Below are 21,028 nucleotides of genomic sequence, written 5' to 3' on the forward strand. Positions count from 1 at the left end.
CACAAGCGGGAGCATAATGAGCTCTTGTTTCATGGAAGCCCTGTCTCCTCCTTCACTTGGCAGAAAGGCACAGGCCTCAACAGCAAACCCAGAACTTTGAAAACGAGCCAGATTTCCATGCTTCATGGGGCAGCCGCATGCTGAACTGTGTCCTTTACTTGTGAGCGCATGAGAAAGAGATTCAAGTATGTAGGTGCTACTTCTGCTAACAAATCCTTCTTTCCATTATATCAGAAATTCTTGATGAAAATGAGCATGATGAATCTGTGAGAACCAAATCATCTTCCTCTCTGACAGGTAAGTGCCTTCAAATCTCACATCACAATGAAAACCCGCAGACTTCTAGAGGTGTCCTCAGGCACTGTAGTAAAGAGCTAGGAAATCTGTGCATTCAGTTACCACCTCTGAAAATAATCTACAGAGAAGAGCACTGATATTTAACTTCTGGCTCATTCCACTTTGGAACCTAAAATAAACATGAAGAAAGTGAAGAAAAAGAAAATTGCTGAGTCAGCCCAGGAACTAGATCTTCCCATAGTGGGAGCCACCAAACCAACTGGCTCATGGAAATCCTCAGATTGCACTCAGGGTAAGGCCCTATATTATAGGGGTCCTAAGTCACTGGGGAAAAACCACTGAGATGGGTTCAGAAACTCTGGGTAACTTCTAACTTCTTCACCTATCCCCAAGTCACAAGTAAGGTCAACACTTACATCCTGTTCTTCCATTTTCTGAGAATCTGGAAGTGAAAGTGAAGATCATGAATTGGGGGAGAATGCTGGGGGTCACAGCCATGGGTTCTACCTAGGACAGGCAGTGTCATGGACACATGGTGACACTAGGTAAGCTGAGGCAGACAGAGAGGCCCCCTCAGCGCAGCAGAAAGAGAGCTGTAATAAAACCTGAGTGATCTCTGCACTGAGCCCATCACTGCCCCTGACTTACCACATTCCCTGGTGGAAATATCCCAACTTTTCTGAAACTCATATTTTTCAATGAGATTAATAGCATCTATAAAGAATGCAAAACACATCAAAGTGTGATCCACTAACAACTGCACAAACAGAACAAAGATGTGGTTAAGAAAAACACATTAAAAGAAAGCACAACAGGATGAGTCACACGTACTGGGTGATCACTAAAGAAACTGATGAATTACTGAACCACGTTAAAGCATCATAGCATCTAGAAAGGAGTGATAGTGCTGTGTTTTTATTAGCATGTTTTTAGAAGTTCTGAATAAGCCTACAAAGGCATAAACACTTTGCCATCTTTATTCACTGTCTTATCTGATCATATATCCGTATATATATGCATATATTAGCTGAAAACCTACCATATGCTGTTCTAATCGCTCTGTTAATAGCGGGAAGCAAGATAAATAAAGATTCTGCTTTCATGGAGTTTACAGTGCAGTGAGGTACATACACAGTCAGCATGACCAAAATACAAGTGTAACTCAGGGAATGGACAGAAGAAAAGAGGCGAGACACGTAAGCCAGGATGAACCGCTGTGAGAGCGCATCTCACGTGATCATCAGTACTGCCTGGACAAAGGCAGGGGCTGTGCAGTACCCTGAAGCTAAAGCATTAGCTTGAGTCAGAAATGGTCAGTCTGAGAGGAGAGTAGAAAATTAGGGGGGGCATGGTCGAAGGAGCTGTTACGATCTCAGCCTGGAGCTACCATACTATTTAGAGCCTTTTAGAAAGTGGGAGAGTATTTGGTTGTATTTGCAATAGAGAGGTCCTCCGAAGTTTTTGGGTGAAGGAGGGACATCAACATAGTGTCAGAAAGGCCAAACATGTTCAAATGTTTCAGTTAAGAGATCACAGCTTTTGGCTGGTGTTGTCATAATAGGGAAGATGACATGTGGTTCAATCTGGAGCTTTCTGGATGGAGAGTCGACAAAAACTATGCTGGACTGACTGTGGGCTAAATAAGGAAGAGGGGGAATCAAGGATGATTCTGTGTTTTCGGTAGGCAGCTAGGTGAAGGTACCAGGAAGTGAGATAGAAAAAAAACTATAGTATAGAGAAATCTGAAGAGAAACATATTTGTAGGAGTGGGCGAACCAGGAGTCCTTCTCTGTACGTGTTTACCTTGTTGCGTGGATCACACCCAAGTGTAGATGTGAAGAAACAGGGAGATTCAGCCGCGTTGTTCACAGAGGCACCAGGCATGGGAGTCAATCTCGGGATAGAGTAGCATAGAGACAGTACTTAGGATGACATGTCTGGAAGAGGCCACTGCAGGAGAGACACTGACAGAACACCAGAGGGTCCGATGTAGAAAGACCTGGTCTTGGAGGTGTGGGAGAAGTGCAGGTGCTGGCCACAGGCAGCCGGCCCGGGAGGAGGGCACGACAGCAAGGCCTCAGAAGCCCGGAGAACTGTGTGCAAGGACCGAGGCGTACTAGACCACGTGTAAATGCTCAAGAAGCAACAAATGGTCAGTGGTGACCTTGATCGCAAGCATATAAGTGGTGACAGTGACAGCCAGTGTGTACTGCAAGAAGAAAAGGAGAGTTGTAAAAATGAAAATAGTGAAAAGAGACACCACCTTGAGTGAACTGTACTGAGAAGTGGAGCTGGGGAACGCATCCAGAGCCGGACAGGAAGTTGAGTGCGGGTGGAGTGTGTCACAGATGAAGGGAAATCAGGCATGTGACACGCCAGCGGGGAGAGCACCGCAGGGGCAAGAGGGGGAACAGACAATGCAGATGACGGGGACTTAGAAATGCCCGAGTCCAGTTCTGGCAGGTGAGAGGAGATCACGCTGGAGTGTAAGGAGAGTCTCTGCCCTGGGGTGGGAGGAAGATCGTGCCGTCCTTCGTAACGGGAGGTGGGCAGACATGCAGGCGAATGAGCAGATTCATTGGTTCACAAAATAAAATCATTCTGACCCAACAATCCTGGAAGGAACAGAAGGTTTGTCTCCCAACGGAAGACTACAACAAGAAAAGGGGTAGATACTTGGTAGCTATTTTCAAGTCTTGGAAGGTAACTATTCATTACTAAGCAGTTATAACCTTTTAATCCGTGCCAGATAGGCATTCTGGACATAGGAAATACAGAGAGTAAACACATCTTTCCTGTTCTAATTAAGCTTCCCACACAGTCAACACAATGAAGAGAAATTATTATCATGGTTTTTATGGGAATGTTTGCATAAAACAATTGAAACGCGAGGAAAGAAGCCAGAGAAGTATTGGTGAGCTTTCACGGGAAAAGGAATTAGACATTTGTCTGGATGGTTCCAATGCAGGAAATACAAATCAGTGCTTAGAAGGCTCACACTTTAGGATCCTCAGAACTGGTCAAAATGCTTTAGAATTCTGCAGGGTCTCTGTTAGTGGAGACATTGCACTGGTGGTAATAGCACAGTAGGGATATTTCAGTGGAGTTAAATAACTGAATAACGACTTGACTGGACCACAAGAACATCAGGCTTCCTTCCAAATCTTAGGTAGTGTGTTTGTGTATTTCCATCCTAACACCAGGATGGAAAGATTAGCCCATGTCATGACCCCTGACAAAACCCAAAATTGTCGGTGGGGTCACTAAGAGCAGAAACAAAGACGGAGTACTGAAGATTTCTGTTTTTGTCACTTGTAACACGAAATGATTTGTTGCCGTTGTTATATCAAGCTTTTTGAGGGACGGCAGTAAGCACTTCCAAAGAACAGGGGCCAATGAAAAGATCGACATGACTGCCAGGCAGCGGGCGCTACTCCTGAATGAGTAATTTTCTCTCTTGTAGTTTTTCAGGAAATCCAGGCTTCCCAAATCAACGTGAAGCTTTGTCCTTGTAGCCATTTTGAGGAACCAAGGACAATAGGGGCCCACGAGGTAATACACTTTGGAATAGGAGCACGCAAGGTTGTCCACTCACACAACTTGCTGGGAACTCACTGGAAATTGTAGTTCGTGTTACGAATGCCTTAGGATCAGCCCCGTGGGCAGAGGATGTTAGTCAATCATGTGATATAATTAAGGGGCTCTTCCTTCACAATTCCTGTCTGTTTCATCACATCCTCAAATATACTTTGAACTCTTCCCACCAGTGAGCCAAAGCCACGTTCCCAGTGAGTCTTCTCAGATATAGTAACATGTAACACGTTTTTAGTCTGGCCTCTTGTTCATGAGTACGAATTTCCATCTCCAAGTTGTCCAGCTGTCCCAAGGCCTGTTTGTACAGGATTTGGAGGCAAAAGCAGGGAGGCCGGTGCGGCTCACTCTGTGTCTATTAATTACAGATATATCCAGTGATGGAGAAGGAGAGCCGAACACGGCTGGCCCTCATCATTTGCAACAAAAACTTTGATCATCTTTCTGAGCGACAAGGCTCTGAAAAGGACATTTCGGGGATGCAAGACTTGCTTGAAAACCTTGGATATTCAGTGGTTCTAAAGGAAAATCTCACTGCTCCGGTAATGGCCCAGGAGAGTGGGATGGACATCTTTCCTTTTCTTTCCTTTCCTTCCTGGTCTTCTTATTTTGCAGTTTTAAGAACGCAGTGCATGTTACACAAACTGCATTTCTGCAGAACAGGCATTCCTGATTTCAGCCTCTCCCAGGGTGCACTCCGAGGGCCAGGACTGAGACAGGAGTAGTTCACTACAAAGGCTGGCTCTTTCTAATGCTCTCAATTTGGGGGACACCCCTCCCTTGATAGCCTATGTGAGACACAACTCTGAGGCCTTTATAATTTCAATATCATGTGTCTGAATGTGAAGCCAAGTATGCAGTTAAAAAAAAAGTTTTGCACACACACATACACAGAAGAAGGTGTGACTCTGGCTTCATCAAAAAAGAACACTGCAGGTGGCTTTGGCCAAACCATTTTAAAGCTAACAAGGAATTTGTTCATGTCTCTATGTCAGTAGAAAACAGTTCCTCTGTCTCTGTCTCACCCTTTGTTTAATGAGAACTCAGGGCAACTGCAGCCTGTAACACTGTTGTGAAAAGCAAAGGCTTTGGCAGAGACCTGTCACCTCCTGGGTCCCTCCCTCTGCTCCACCTCCTAGTGTCTCCCTCAGTCTAAGGGTCTACTGAACACCACTGGGCTACATGCTGTATGAAAAAAACCCTGCTAACTTTTACATTCTGTACATCTAAGTTTCTAGCTTTATGTCAGAATGTAATTTCATGTGCAATTCCACTCTGTCCGAATTGCTGATCCCTCACTTTCTGCTCTCTCTCCCCCTTGAGGGTGTCTGTAAACACCACATTCTGTGTGAGCACAAAGTATACATGGCTGCCTCCCAGGTAGTAACTGTGGAGCCTCTTGCAGGAAATGAAGGCCGAGCTGGAGCTCTTTGCCGCGCGCCCAGAGCACCGCTTCTCAGACAGCACATTCCTGGTGTTCATGTCTCACGGCATCCTGGACGGGATCTGTGGGACAAAGCATAAGGACAAAGAGCCGGATATCCTTCATGATGACACCATCTTCCAAATTTTCAACAACCGTAACTGCAGAAATCTCAAAGACAAACCGAAGATCATCATCATGCAGGCCTGCCGAGGCAGTGAGTCGGAGCGGGGGGAGGGGCCCAGGGGGTGGCCGTCCACTTCCTTCTGTGACGAGCCTGGTGCCCAGGCTTCACCTTTCCAGGGCGGAGGGAGAGGACCCACAGGGTAGAGCTGCACTTCGGCCCGCCCCCGAGAGACACGAAGCCCGCATCACTGGGGACAAAGTGTTAAGTACGCTAGAATCACAGCGCACGTCCCCATCACCTGGGGCTACGTTCTGCTAAATTCAAGGGGGCTCTGTGTGGTTCCCAGTCAGTGAGGCAGGTTTTCTAGCAGAAAGATACCTGCACTTTTAATCAATTCCAGATGGAAATGTACTGGAGTAAAGATGTAAGGGCTAAAAGTGTGTGTCTGTGTGTGTAACATATTTTGTAAGACAAGAGTGTCTCTTCCAGGAGGCAATGGGTCCGTCTGGGTGACGGATGTGGGAGAAGCATCTGCATTTCCAGAGAACCAGCCCCTGACACGCTACCTCTTCAGTGACGCCATAGGAAGGACCCATGTGGAGAAGGACTTTATTGCTTTCAAATCTTCAACTCCACGTAAGTGACTTCAGAGAGAAGCTTCTCGATCTCCTGCTAGTTTCCAGATCACAGGCTTGGCTGTGATCCCATCTGATCACGAATGCAAGAACAGCTTTTCCCTCATGGTAGATGGTAGGCAAAGAAGAGATTTAAAGTATGGAGATTTTTATAACTAGAGAGCTAGAAGTCTTGATTTTGGAGGAAACATTCAAAGTAAACCAGAGTTTTATGAGGATCCAGTCTTAAAATTGTCTAAGTAGAAATCAGAGTTGTTTTTGTTTGTTTGTTCAGACAGCAATGGCGCAGAAGCCTGTTTCAGTCTCATGCGTTGGTCCACCTCATCGCCTCCTAGCAATTAACCGAGGCAATAAGTAAAACTGTGGTACTTTCTTCACACATTCCAGAACCTCTTGCATTATTATTTAGATCTAATCGTACAAAATAGTCAATATTTAAATGCATGACTTCAGCATCATGTAGCCAACGACTGAAAATCCTTCTTTGGCAGGAAGGACATTGTAGGAGATAGAAACACAAGGGATGGTGAGCTGACCATGGTCAAACCTACAAAAAATCTATTTATCAGTCATCCACAGTACTGGGGTGATTTGGAGAACCAGGGCAATTTCAAGAATATTGTTTACAAAGTCACAGTTTTAAGTCTTCTATTGTAGCAAGTACAAACTTTGATGTGCAGAGAAATCCTTTGTGAATGACATTACCAGGCAGGATTCTGATTCAATGGGTGTGGGAGGGTAGTGAGAGTGTGCCTTTCTAAAACACCCTGCGGTGAGGCTGGTGCCAGTTGTCTGTGGCCACACGTGAGCAGCAAGGGACTGGAGGACCCTCTGAATGTAGGCTGGGGAAACAGGGAAAAGGCTGTTCATGGAACAGCCATTCTGTACCTGGAATAGTCATACCCTCTTTGTTTTACATATTGGAGTTTTAATAAAACTTTATTTAATAAAACTTTATCTATACTTTTAAAGATTAAAGGAAGTTAGAAAGGCACATATGGCCTGATATATATCTAAGACACTGTTTAACTTACTTAAGGAAATGAAGTCTAACATGTGAAGTTCCTGCGTTCATTTTTGCACATGTCACGATCTGCCGAGCTGGAGTGAGCTCAGGGTGTAAGATTTGCAACTGAAGCAGACGTGGTTACTGAACCTCATGGAGCGTATGGTTGGGCAGAGAGGCAGAGATTAACTCAGGGGGAAATACAGGCCCCATATCACACGAATAGATACTGACTGTCAACTGTGCTAAATGCTTTGAGGAAAAATGTGTTCAAAGATGGAGTTAACTATGTCAAGGGCAAGCAAGGGATACTCCAGACAGGAAAACACAGAGGGCCTGGGAAAGAAAGGAGCTTGGAAAAAAAGGGCCAGTGTGCCTGGAGCAGAGAGCGGGGGCAAGTGTCAAGAGGGAGGTTGGAGAGGTCGGCAGGGGTCATGTGATTTGGGGCCTCATAGCTTCAGGATTTGGTCTTTCCTGTTAACATACTTTATTAGTAATATTACTTTATACTAATAGTAATAGTAAGTTTTGGTGGAACTTAAGGGATGAAATGGTAAGATTGTCATTTTTATTTAACCGCTCTGGGGATTCTGTGGGGAATGGGTGATAGCGCAGCAGGAGGAGATACGGAGGCGGCTTAAAATGCTATTGCAGGGTTACAGGCCACGGGTGGTAACGGCAGGCATGGGGAGACACAGCTGTTGAATCCAGAAGGAATTAGTATATAAAATGTGTAAGACCCAGTGTTTAGAGGATGTGGCAGGTGAGGAGGAAGAGATGAGACAGAAGACTCAAGGGACGGTCCTGGTGTGTTCATGAAAACGGGAATCCTGTAAGAAAATGCAAGAATCCGGACGCTGATCTCTTTTCTGAAGTACACAGCATTGTAACTCTGTCCATTTCATCTTGAAATATACCAAAGGCATTTTCCTACTTCTCGGGCACTGGCCCGAGAATTACATCTCATAGTCTAAAAATGGATGAAATTATCTAGGAGCAGAAAACAGACTGAGAAGAGGTCCCAAAGCTGACGCTGGCAGACTCATAGGAGTCAAGATGGGAGGAGAAAGTATTTTTCTACAAGTTGGGCTCAGGAAGTTTCTTATCAGGGGATAAGAAAGAAAAGTAAGGGTATGTGTTGTCAAAGTGGCCAAAAAAACATCTGCCGGACTTATGACCAGTTTCTGATGTGAAGGAGAGCGACCAGATGAAACCCAGTGAGTGACCATGAGATTCAATGACTTGGAGGCCTCGGATGGCCTTGGGGAAAGTGACTTGGTAGAGTCAGTGTGGTGGGGAGAGAGCAGACAGGGGTGAGCGGGCTAGGAGGATGTCAAGACGCTGAGGAGAGTAGACCTGAGGAATGTAACATTGCAAAGGAGGAAGGAACAGGAAGGCAGCTGCAGACACAGTGGCTGTTAGGAGACTATTAACTTTTTTTTTTAATGTTTTATTTATTTTTGATACAGAGAGAGACAGAGCATGAGAGGGGGAGGGACAGAGAGACGAGACACAGAACCGGAAGCAGGCTCCAGGCTCTGAGCTAGCTGTCAGCACAGAGCCCGACACAGGGCTCGAACCCACGAACATGAGATCTGACCTGAGCCGAAGTCGGAGGCTTAACCGACTGAGCCACCCAGGCGCCCCGACTATTAGCTTTTTGATGGTGGGAGAGATTTGATCACCTCACAATGGTAACGAGAAATGGTCACTCAAGTGATGTTCACAATAAAAAACAGGCAAAATATTAATAGTACAGATGAAGAGGAGGTCCAGAATCAAGGAATGGCATGGAAGGAATTAGGTCCTTTTCCGCTACTTGCAGTCTGAGGGGAATAACTTAGGCTCTGCCTCAAACATGAACGGGGTTGATGACTGAGGGTCCGTGACGGTTTTCTGTGGGCCCTGCTGCGGAAACCAGAGGTCCCTGCTTTATCTAGATTTGCCATTCTCTCGCCTCCAAAGCACCCAAAGCAAACTGTGTCCAAAATCTCTGACTCTAAGAGTACTCCACACTTACACAAAGGCCACATCTCCAAATATTTTCATACCTTTTATTTGCAGATAATGTTTCTTGGAGATTGAACACAGAAGGCTCTCTCTTCATTTCCCAACTTATCCACTACTTCAAGATGTATTCTTGTTGTCATCATTTGGAGGAGATTTTCCGAAAGGTAGGGGTCTTCTTGTCTTTTTAATGATGTAACTATGCAACCATTTTCAATTTTTTTGGTGGGTGCGTGGGGAATCCTGAAAGCCGTTCGGCCATCTTGACATCCCTTCCTGTACTCCGTGTTTATTTAAAGAGGAGGTTTTGGGGACGTACTGCACGGAATCAGCATGAGTTTCTCTGATTCTGACAGCCTTGCTTATTCAGAAAATGCCTGAGGATACTTTTTCCGATTCGTGGGTGTATTATACCCAAGGAAAAGCTAACCATTTCTTCTGTGTACACCACCTGGCCACAGCCTTAAAATGTACCACAAATTCTGTCACTCCTGAGAGAAGTCCAGATTTCCCTTTTAGGAAGTCTCTGAGCATTTTCTTCACTGCCTTAGGTTCAAAATTCATTTGAGACTCCAAACGTAATTACCCAGATGCCCACAATTGAGAGAGACTCCATGACACGGTACTTCTACCTCTTCCCTGGGAATTAAAACTCATACACCGCATCTCAGGTAAGTATTTCCAAGAAGCGGACTTGGGAGTCGCCTGCTCAGAGTCTGTGCATCAAGTCCAGACAGAATGGAGAACAATAAGAGAGTGTAGCTGCCTAGTACTGAGTCTCGTCCCCATGTTCCTAATGACCCTTTGTGAACCGCTGGTTTTATATGAAATTATAAGACATTATAAGTCTAATGGTACCCTCCAGTCTTCACGGCTCTCGAGGAAAATACGTAGTTCCAAAGCTTGTACAAAACAACTGGACGTTCATATACAACTGGTGTGTGGCGTCCTTCCAGAGAAGTCAGTTTGGCTGAGTCACACTGCTCCTGTGTTGGTGATGAAGCCTGTCTGTACCACAGTTTCAACTGGGCGCTGCTGCGAGCGCACGCACCGAGGCAGTGAGACCCGGTGCAGACCGCCCCTCCGGGGGTGATGGGCCCATAGCCCTTTTGTGAAGGCACAACTCATGGGAGACACCAGTTCTGTTTACACCTTATCTCCTATAGCCCCTTTCCTTATATTTTCTTCTCTCTACTTTTCCAGGAAAACCAAGCCATTATGTTCTTGATGAATCTACTACTTTAAAAGGTGAATGTTTGCTCGTGAATATTTTTATACCAAACTTCCCTAGCGCCCACCCTCAACCAAGGCCAAGTGAAAATCACTGTCATATTGTTGCTGAGTTAGTACTTAATAAAATTAAAAAAAAAATTATGAGTGTTTTCTCACTTTATTATAAGGGTAAAACGTTTTCATTGCAAAACAAAGTTTAAGTATAGAAAAACATTTAAACAATATTTAATGAATAAATGGTTACATTAATAGATGTCCTGGTATTAGGCAAAGATCATATTCTCCAGATGAAATATTTGTTATAGAGGATCATTTCCTGTACTCTCCATTTGAAAGAATACTACTAATATTTAACTTGGAACATTATAGTATAGACTGGATTCTCATTTATTTTGACTCATTTCTAACTTGGCCAGAGGATATTTTTGATAACATTTTCTAATGAACTACAAGTATTATTTTTTGTGATCCCTGGAATTTGAAAAATCTTCATCCCTGAGTTCGTGCTTTTTTTTTTTTTAGTTTTTTTTTTTTTAATGTTTTTATTTATTTTTGAGAGACAGAGAGAAAGAGTATGAGCAGGGGACGGTCAGAGAGAGAGGAAGACACAGAATCCAAAGCAGGCTCCCGGCTCTGAGCTGTCAGACGCTCAAACCCACAAACTGTGAGATCATGACGTGAGCCAAAGCCGGACACTTAACTGACTGAGCCACCCAGGCACCCCTAAGTTCACTTCTGAGTTTACCTAAAAAAATATACAAAGGCCAGTGTGAATTTATTCCTTAGTAGTATTTTTTAATTATCTAAATGTTGGCATTTTAAAAAGTTACTCCTACATATCTGCATCTGTACATTCATTATTTTACCTTTCAAACTTATGAAAAAAAGTCATGTCTATAAGCACGGAAAAAAATTAAAAGCTTTATTTTGTTTGAATCTTGAGAACACGAAGATTATGTAAAAATATCCCTTTAGAATTGAAAGTTACAAAAAGGGAAATGAAAATCCAGTGTTCCGCGAAATGATTTATGTTCTCTCTCCTCCATCTTGTAGTCTTGCTCCCTCTCTCTCTCTCCACATACACAGACTCATAGATGCATTTAGAAACCTAACTGTGTAAGGTGCTCTATGACCTGCACTTGTATTTATTTAAAATCATGTTCTAGGATTAAATGGAGAAGTGAAGCATCCGTAATACACACAGCTGAAGCTTGAGAGGGTGAGGGAAGGTGACCGGGGACCGAGGGGGGGGTGGGACAATTCTCCTTGGAGTCCTCTTCACTGAGCCCCTGAGATGCCGAAGGTCACGTCTCCAGAGGCCCATTGGAGCTGCGGCTCTTAAGATGAACACGCGCAGCCCAGCCATCAAGAAAGAGGAAGAACCCGCAGACTCAGGCCCCCTTCCTTTCAGGAAATCCTCTCTTCCTATAAGCCAAGAACCACCACTGAGTCACAAAGTAACTCACATCTCCCCAGAAGTTGAGAAATGAAGTGTTTATTCCTTGTGGCCAAATGCCTAGCTAAAAAATTACAAGTTTCTATTAGGAAAGGGGGAAAAGCAAATATCGGGTCCCTCTGTCTCTGCCAGACACTGCTTTCACATTGATGGGTGCCTAAACTGGATTTAATGGATGGATCAGAACATATTTTACTAATATGTTTCCAAATGTGTATTATCCTATGCAATTTTATAATAAACCTTTCCTCCTAAATATATCTTCAAGTTTCTCTCTGATAATACTACTAGAATAAACTTGCAGAACTAAAGGGACAGGGTCAAAAGTATTAATATTTAAATTTTGAGGGTAGTGCTCAAAAAATTGTCTGAATGTGCACTTCCCAGGAGCTGAATGTGAGATGCTCCATTTTCCTGTATTTTTATCAGCACAATGCACAATGTGTAATCTATCACTAATTTATCAGGCCCCAAATCACAATTACTCTGATTTTTATTTGTTTGCTTTCTAAACTGGTTAAGCATCTCTTCCCATGCGTATAGGGCGCTGTGTGCAGGTTAAATGTTAGCTGGTGCTTTCTCTTGTCCACCGGTCCGTGCGGGGTCTGGCCGACACTCACAGGATCCGCTGCTGGGCCACCTCTCTGGCTCCAAGCCCAGCCAGGACTGTGCCTCTCACCCGAAAAGGCACATTCTTCCCTCGGAATCCGCTAACCCCTTTGCCTGAACCGATTGCCCCCCTCACCCCATAACTGCAGGACTGCTTACCGCCCTTTCTGGGGTTTCCACTAAGTTAATCCCTCATCAGTGACCTCACTCCTCTGAGTGACACAGCCAGCCTTCTCCTGACCCTAGTACCCCTGGACCCTCACCCTTCTTAATCGTTTTTCCACGGTACTGATTACTTGTGACACACTATGTGATTTATCTGCTATTTATATGTTCGTCTCACCCCAGGAGACTGTAAGCTCTGTGAGGGCGGAGCCTCCGCTTCCTCCGTGACAGTAGTCACAGAATTTAGAGCCATGCTTGGCCCGGAGCAGACTCAAGTTTTGTCTAGATGAATGAATCCATCTAAAAACATCGTGCTGTGAACCTACGGAGATAAAACATACAGTATGTTTCTCCAAATGGCTTGACAATACAACCTTTTTCTTTGACGATACAAAACGTCGGCTTTGTTTTAGTTGGGGATTGGTTTTCTTCGTATTTTATCAAACAAACCTACTCATTTTTTTTCTAGATTCTTCTTTGGGAACAACTATTATTTGTGTGGTGAAAATTCATAATGCATTCTTTCCTTCACAATCAAACATCTTTCCTTCCATATACAGTGCCTGTGTGGTTGTTCTCTGCCTAATTTAATAGGAGCCGTTGGGAATGTCACTGTGAAAAAGACAGACATTTTGCTACATATACAGAGCTTATTTAAATAGGTATCTAAAACACCCTGCCATGTCTAGAGGCTTGTGTCCCTACAACATTCACATGTTGAAATTTTCTCTTAAAAATGTTTGTTAGTTTATTTATTTATTGTGTGCGCGTGTGAGAGAGAGGGAGAGAGAATGCATCCGTCGCAGGGAGAGAGGGAGAGAGAGAATCCCAAGCCGGCTGCCTGCTCTTGGTGCAGAGCTCAACACAGGGTTCAATATCACCATCCTGAGATCATGACCTGAGGGAAAATCAAGAGTTGAATGCTTAACTGACCACGCAGGTGCCCCCACACTGGGAATCGTCACCCAGTGTGATGATAGGAGAGGTCCCAGGGAGGTATTTAGGGCCATGGGTGGGGCTCTCATGGATTTGTGCCTGTAACAGAGCCTTCAGGAGCTCCCTGGCCCCTTCCTGCCTGCGAGGACTCAAGGAGATTTCTGCTGGACCTTCACCTGAATGCGCCAGCACCCTGATCTCAGACTTCCAAGTACATGTCTGCTGTTTAGAAGGCACCCAGTCTGTGCTATTTTGCTAAATCTGCCCAAATGGACCAAAACACACCCTGCTTTAAAGTGAACTAACAGTCTTACTTAGTCCAGCTCTGTCCCTCTTTCTATTCTAGAACCCTTGTGTTGATGGCTGGCATTGGCTCACACACACTTGTCCTGGCAAGAACCTTGCTTTGCAAGTTAATTACCTTCTCCTTCTCAACCAAATCAATCACCAGCGCTGCCAATTCTACATCCTTGTCTCCAAATCCATTCTGTCTTGCCATGCCCCGTCACCGATTCCTGTCAAATGCCTGTACCTGTCATCTGAAATAGTGCTGGTCAACCTGCTTCCACATGTGTCTTCTCCAGAAAAGCAAGCAGACCTCCATTAGAGAGACGCCGCTCTGAAAGGGCTGTCAGTCAGGAGTTTGCTAGTTCCTTCTCTTCTGCAGAACAGGGCACACACCTGTTCTCACAGTCCTCAAACTCTGTGGTGTCCTTGCTCCCCTCAGTGTTCCATCCGGAAGCCCATGTCCGCTGACCTACCTGCCCTTCCCTGTGCCGGGCTCCATGTGCCTGTCCACGTTCTACGTGCCTGTATGTGTACTCATTTTCCTTTCCTGGATTGACTACTTACCCCACTTCCAGAACACCCGCAGCTGTCTAAACCCTGATTACCCCTCATAATAAGACTGTTAACAACAACAATAATAGTAATAATGGATGAAACCAGCAATAACAGTGGCAGTAAGAGCAAAGAGGAGAAACATTATTCATCGGAATGTTTTTATTTATCCTAAGAACTTGGTAAAACATTCTTATAAACATTTTCTCACTGAAGATTCAGCTCCTCAAAGAAATTTTCTTTGATCATTTTCTCCCAACTACTGGGTACCCCTCTGCCATGTTTCACATGTTTTGAGAGACAGTGTTTGTCAGGGTCCACGTAAGACAAAAGACATCACAGGGATCAAGAGATTAAACATGACAGAGAGATTTCTAAGTCCAGTGTTCAAACACTGAACGTGAGGAAAGGAGGTACCGAGGGAACACAAAGGCCAAATTGCTGCCAAATCAGGACATGGATGTCTGAGGAGGGCCTGGTGGAGTAGCCCTTGGGGTTTGAAGCCTGGACATGGGAGTCCCACGACGTAGACTCCAGACCTTTTCAGCAAGGGCCCCGCTGACCGCCTTCAGGAGGGGTGAGGGGGTGGGCTCCGGGAGTCATGGGACAGGCCCAGACCTGAAACTGACCACCTTTTCTGGAGACAAGGGTCACTGCTGGCAGGCGTCAAGAAACAAGTGAGTTCTCCTCTTGTCCTTCTGTGTTCTTATCTCCTTCGCTCCTTATTAGCAGAACATCATGGGAGATGGGCTGAGCAAAGTCAACCGGAGTTTGGAGAATTCCAGCCCCCACATCAGAGTACCAGGCCTGATGCTGTCTCTGTACCCTGGTAAGTTTATTCTGCTCCTCTCTTTTTTTTACTCAGTTTTTAAAATGTTTATTTATTTTTGAGAGAAAGAGAGACAGAGTGTGAACAGAGGAGGGGTAGAGAGAGAGAGGTAGATGGAAAATCTGAAGCAGGCTCCAGGCTCTGAGCTGTCAGCACAGATACCGACATGGGGCTCGAACTCACAAACCGTGGTGCCCCAGCATGTTCTTTTCAAACGTGGAAGGTCAGCGAAGGACCCAAACCACCTTCCAGCTCAGGAGCGCTACCACTCAGGTGCTTGGCTCGGGAAAAGAGTCAGGTCCAGCCCGAGTTTCTCCATCAGCCTTTGCAACTCGTGGGTCAGATGAATGTTTAGATCCAACCGTGAGTTCAGCACGAGCTTCTCCAAGCCTGAGCTCAGCATCCCTCCTGGAGGACACCTGCTTTTCTAGGGTGGAGGTTCGGAAACAGTGAGCAGCTTCTGGCTGTGGCCCTGGTTTCTGTCTCTTCCTTGCATGTTGCAGCTTGTCCTGCCCCCTTCACTTCAGGCCCATCTTCAATCACCTCTTACTTGGCTGGTGGATTTCTGGCTCTAGCCATAAACAGAGAAGCATCAACCTCACTTGAACCATTCAACCAACTTTCAGATGCTTTTGTTTTTTTTTTTATTGAACCCCTAAATGATACTGGTATGAACAACTTTTCTCTTTATTATTTTGTTGTTGGTGGTGGTGGTGTTGTGGTGGTGGTGGTGGGAATACTACTGTAGCATCAAGAAAAGAGGAGCAAGTGGTGCCTGGGTGGCTCAGTTGGTTGAGCATCCGGCTTCGGCTTAGGTCATGATCTCATGGTTCTTGAGTTCAAGCCCCACGGCGGGCTCTGTGCTGACAGCTAGTTCAGAGCCTGGAGCCTGCTTCAGATTCTGTGTCTCTTTCCCTCTCTGCCCCTCCCCTGTTCACACTCTGTCTCTCTCTGTCTCTCAAAAATAAATAAATGTAAAAAGAAAATTTAAAAAGAACATGGCTGCTTCCAAATCTTCCACATTTCATGAACAATATCCCATGTGCATGAAGCTAACTGAAAATCTGCATGGAAGGAAATTCTGAGAAACCTAGCTCTGTTGGCTAAGTTGACACAATATAAAACTAAAAATGGGAACTGCATATACTACAGTATAAATACGTACGTATGTGTGCTTACAATACGATTCACTGAGTTTCTCTTCCCTTCTGCATTCTCTTCCTAGATGCCATCATCCAATTTCATGGTATATAATTTCATACAGATGTAGAAACATTCTCACTGTATGTACGCCACAGATTTGTCATCTAAGTTTCACATTAATATTTAACTAATTACCAACTCACTATCTCCCTTGGAGCATAATTCCAAAATTGAATTTGCATACATTATAAGCATACCTCAGAGACATTGTGGGTTCAGTTCCAGATCATTGCAATAAAGCAAATATCTCAATAAAGTGAATCAAATGAATTTTTTAGTCTCCTTGCACATACAAAAGTTATGTTTATGCATACTGTAGTCTATTAAGTGTGCAGTAGCATTATGTCTAAAAATGCAATGCACATACCTTAATTAAAAAAAATACTTTTTTTGCCACAAAATGTTGACCACCATCAGAGTTTTTAGTGACTCAGAATCACTGATCACAGATCACCAAAACAAATATGATGAAGATTTTGAAATCTTGCAAGAATTACCAAAATGTGACACAAGACATCGAGTCAGCAAATGCTCTTGGAAAAATTGTGCCAGATTTTCTCTACCTGGGGTTGCCACAAACCTTCAATTTGTTAACAAAGGTATCACCCCTGTCCACTCCTTCATTTCTTCTTCTTCTAATCTTTGCACACGCTTTTAGCATATGGTACATGTACAGACACAGAACCCGGAGAATTAACCTTAATATCTTTCTCTCTTGCAAACCCCACTTAAATTTGCTCAATTCTACCCATTGATTCCTCTCAGGTTTATCAATTTCTCAACAGTCTGTACTTTTAGCCTACGCTGAAGACACTATCTCCCACCTGAACTACCACAAGTGTCTCTTAATGTCCTTAAAATATGCAAATTCTCCTTTTTTGTCAGGGAAACTGTGGGGGAGAGAAAGAATAGATTTTGTGATTATGACACTAATTAAATTAGGTGGCTCAGCTAATGGCATTCTGTGATGGGGATTTTCTGTACGGCTGAGAATATTCAATTCTGCTTAGATGACAGGAACACAAATAGGATGGATGGAGTTCAAAAAAAGTATTAAGTAGAGGCAGTATTATGCCAGAAATTAAATATATGACTTATAGGTAAAATTCATAGGAGAGGTTTATTGTATATAAGGAATAAGAAATAACTTGTGAGATACAGAATTCTTATGATTTAATATAGATAGTAAGTTAGTAATACGTAAGACGTGCCCGAGATAGAAAAATTAGAAGATGCAATAGAACAGGAATATGCTGGTTAAAGATACAAAGGGATGGACAGAACCACATCATGATCATGCCACCGTTAGATAAGAACTTTTCCACCATTCGTTGATGCCCAATATGGTTCCATTCTGATCCAGCATAAGCTCTACTTGAGAAACACAAATAAGACCAGAGGCTGTTCAAGAGGCCAACTGGAAGCTCCACATGCACCAAGAACCTTTGCCCTACAACTCTTGGGTAGAGTAGGGGGTGCCATTAGAGTGAAAGATTCTCCTCTGTGGCCCTCCCTTGTTCTGACCTCAACTCTGGTTCTCATTGCCAAACCCTCAGTCGTGAAGGCTGACACAGCGTGGGGAGCAGGGGTCACGAACAATGCCAACATCAGGACTCAGGGAGCGTGGCCCTTTCAGCCTCTTCTTGCGCTATCTAAGGGTATCAATTTATTTCATTCTTGCTTCTTGCTCGGTGTTTTACTTAATTGAATAAGCCATAGTGTTTGGCCATTTTAATTTGGTCTGAAAGCCTTGCTGTTGTATGACCTGTGGGACAGCGTGCTCATTAGTGTACTTGACAGATACCGCTGGATAAGGTGAGCCCGACATAACAAATCCTTAGCTAACAGAGTGGTCTTTGTCTTGACAGAAGACATGGGGAAGGAGAGGCAAATGCTTCCCAGCACAATAAAGCCAAGGCTGTTATTTATAAAATCAGGTTAAAGTCAAATTAATAAGATATATTTAAAATCCATAATGAGATTAAACTATGTACTCATTGGAGACAATTTAATTCACTTGGAACCGGTATTTTTGCCTTTAAGGACCTGGAGAGGAAATCCATCTTTAACCTTTACTGTTGGAGAGAATGAAGAAAATTCCCCATCTCGAGAAAATGGAGCTGCTAGTTTTTATAGAATCAGCAAAGCCTAGGCCGAAGAAAGCCTCCACTGGGTATCAGTCCAACGTGCGAGGCACCAGACTCTGAAAGACCCAAGGAAGAAAAATGGAACCTAGGACTCACCGGAGAGTTTAAATTTCTGAAAGAAGGCAAGTCAAAAAGAATGCTGTTATTACAAGCGGGCTTGTGAAGGAAGATTTGGATTTTGAAGATAAGGAGGAAATACGTAAGTACCCGACGCTGCCGTAGGACACACATGGGAATTCCTAAACTAGTGCACAAAGGCGCATGCATGCACACACAGGTGCACACGCACAAACAGGTTCAGGCATGCACACACACACACACACTCACTCACATATGCTGAGACGTGAGGGAAGGAATGCACACCCCTGTCGCCTCCTACTCAGTTGCGATTTGTCAGGGCTTTCGGTCTTGGAGCCATTTAATGCTCTCCTGGAACTTGGTGTATTTTTGGCCTGATGTGGCAATTCTCAGGAAAAACACACCCCTATTTTCTAATACTTTAGAAGTGGAAAAAGAGGGCTTTGACCTTCTTGTCTATCTGAAGGAAACTACAGAAGAGAAGGCGCCCCCAGCATGAGAAACCTGGAGACTCATTTTTCATCAGGCGGAGGCGAAAAGCTCATAGGCCAGCAAGGGACAGCAAGGAGACACCGGCTAAGCTCAATTCCTATTAGATGCTGTGTCCCCCTGATGCTATTAGCTCCCCGCTCCCACCCCTGCATCTGATCACTTCTTCAGCAATAGCTTCGATGGTCTTAGATTAAATACAAAATCTTCCACAGACCCTCCTGACGCCTCCAATTTCATTTGGCACCATTAGTGCTCTGGAGCCACACCCAGGGGAGCAACTGCTCACCTCACGCTCTCATTAGTTCCTTCTGCTTGAAATAACCTTCCCTTCACTGTCCATAGGGCCAAGGCCTCTGCCCCTGTCAGCCATTATCTTGACAGGCACTTCTTCACACAGGCTTCTCTGACCCCTGACAGAAACGAGATGTCCTGTTTATCTGCTTGCATTAAAATTAGTGATTTTTTTTCCTCCTTCAGTGTAATTGTCATGACTGGTAATGATGCATTTTCCAGTGTGGTTGGAATCAGCTCCACCAGAGTCAGGACCATGCCCCCATATTCCCATACGCACGCTCAGAAATATTTACAAGAGGAGAGAAAAATCCCCAAATCATATATACATTCCCCCAAATTATGCAAATATACCAATGCAGGATAGACTGGAGATTTTGTGATTTGGGATGGAAATACAATCATATATAGATAAGAAATTAAACATCTTTTTTAAAAAAATTTTTTATTATTAATTTTGAGAAAGAGAGAGAGAAAAAGAGAGACAGCATGAGCAGGGAAGGGTAAGAGAGAGAGGGAGACACAGAATCCATCCAGAAGACAGGCTCCAGGCTCTGAGCTAGCTGTCAGCACAGAGCCCAATGAGGGACTCAAACCCACGAGCTGTGAGATCATGACCTGAGCCGAAGTCGGACGCTTAACCGATTGATGCTTAAATATCATTTTTGACTCAAGTTCAAAGTGTTTTATCTTCATGCCAGAATACAAGAAACATATCATTAGATACGTTATCCTCATGATTCTTTTAAGAGTGTTACATATTGATAAGGACTCCACTAAAAAAAAGAGCTGTGATTTGAGAGAATCATTCCACTTCTTTTAAATTCTATTTGGACAAAAGAAAATTTTCTCAACAGATAGATTTGCAAATGCCTTCAGAATGGATTTCCCAATGCAAAGCTTGAAATGTTGAGTTTCCACCCAGGTCACTGGATGAACCTGCAGACTCGCACTGCACTGGCAGGAAGGCATGCTGATGACATGTGGAAAGTCTCCCGACTTTTGACTGACACAGTGAGGTGATATACATTATGGCTACATTGAAGAGGTCATCTTGAACATGAAAGCTACAATGTAACCTCACCAAGAACTCAGAAATATTGGGAAGTTCTCATTTCTTCTTCAAGTATCATAGAGACCACTGTAATGATCTCAGCTTCATTATATTACCTTTGGTTTCAGAAATTCAAGAAAGCAACCCATGACCCCAAGTCACAACCTATTATACTCAAGACAAAAGCATGTCTTAAAGTTGGGTGTTATTTATATTTCTGAAAGAAATCCAGATACCTGCATATCTGAAATTAATGTTATGTATGTTAACTAACTAAAATTTAAAGTAAAACTTTCTAAAAAAGAAAAGATTTTGAAATAAAATTTGTATTTATTGTTGCTTCTTTCCAATAGTCCCAATGTTAAACTATATAAATTTTACCCATTTTGTTAAAGAAAAATCTGATAGAGAATTTAGTAGCACAAATACATTACGTTGAAAACTTACTGTTCATTTAATGTGGATTTCTATTCCTTCCCCCGATTCTAACCTTTCCCCAATATCATGAGACATTAAGTATCTGTTACTATCTTTAAAGAAACATTACTATTGAACTATGACTTCGATCCAGTATGCAAAATATATATACTGTTCCATCTATAGCAATGG

At 43.7% G+C, this 21,028-nt stretch overlaps 1 protein-coding gene and 1 long non-coding RNA gene across 2 annotated transcripts in view; both read left to right on the forward strand.

Annotated features, from left to right (window-relative positions):
- The window catches only part of LOC115306147 (caspase-12-like), a 15,304-nt gene extending 4,874 nt beyond the window's left edge, over nucleotides 1-10,430 (forward strand). The window contains exons 6-13 of the mRNA XM_029956388.1: nucleotides 235-297; nucleotides 3,761-3,849; nucleotides 4,257-4,430; nucleotides 5,294-5,528; nucleotides 5,928-6,074; nucleotides 9,144-9,253; nucleotides 9,638-9,757; nucleotides 10,290-10,430. Of these exons, the coding sequence (XP_029812248.1) occupies nucleotides 235-297; nucleotides 3,761-3,849; nucleotides 4,257-4,430; nucleotides 5,294-5,528; nucleotides 5,928-6,074; nucleotides 9,144-9,253; nucleotides 9,638-9,736 (917 nt within the window). The 3' untranslated portion in view covers nucleotides 9,737-9,757; nucleotides 10,290-10,430. The remainder of the gene's footprint in view (nucleotides 1-234; nucleotides 298-3,760; nucleotides 3,850-4,256; nucleotides 4,431-5,293; nucleotides 5,529-5,927; nucleotides 6,075-9,143; nucleotides 9,254-9,637; nucleotides 9,758-10,289) is intronic.
- Nucleotides 10,431-15,067: 4,637 nt separating this feature from the next.
- On the forward strand, nucleotides 15,068-20,652 carry LOC115305995. The gene is made up of 3 exons (XR_003915124.1): nucleotides 15,068-15,154; nucleotides 18,401-18,703; nucleotides 20,291-20,652. It is a non-coding gene; the product is annotated as an uncharacterized LOC115305995 (long non-coding RNA).
- The last annotated feature ends 376 nt before the right edge of the window (nucleotides 20,653-21,028 follow it).

Source organism: Suricata suricatta, chromosome 11, assembly GCF_006229205.1.
Source record: "Suricata suricatta isolate VVHF042 chromosome 11, meerkat_22Aug2017_6uvM2_HiC, whole genome shotgun sequence".
Classification (NCBI taxonomy): domain Eukaryota; kingdom Metazoa; phylum Chordata; class Mammalia; order Carnivora; family Herpestidae; genus Suricata; species Suricata suricatta.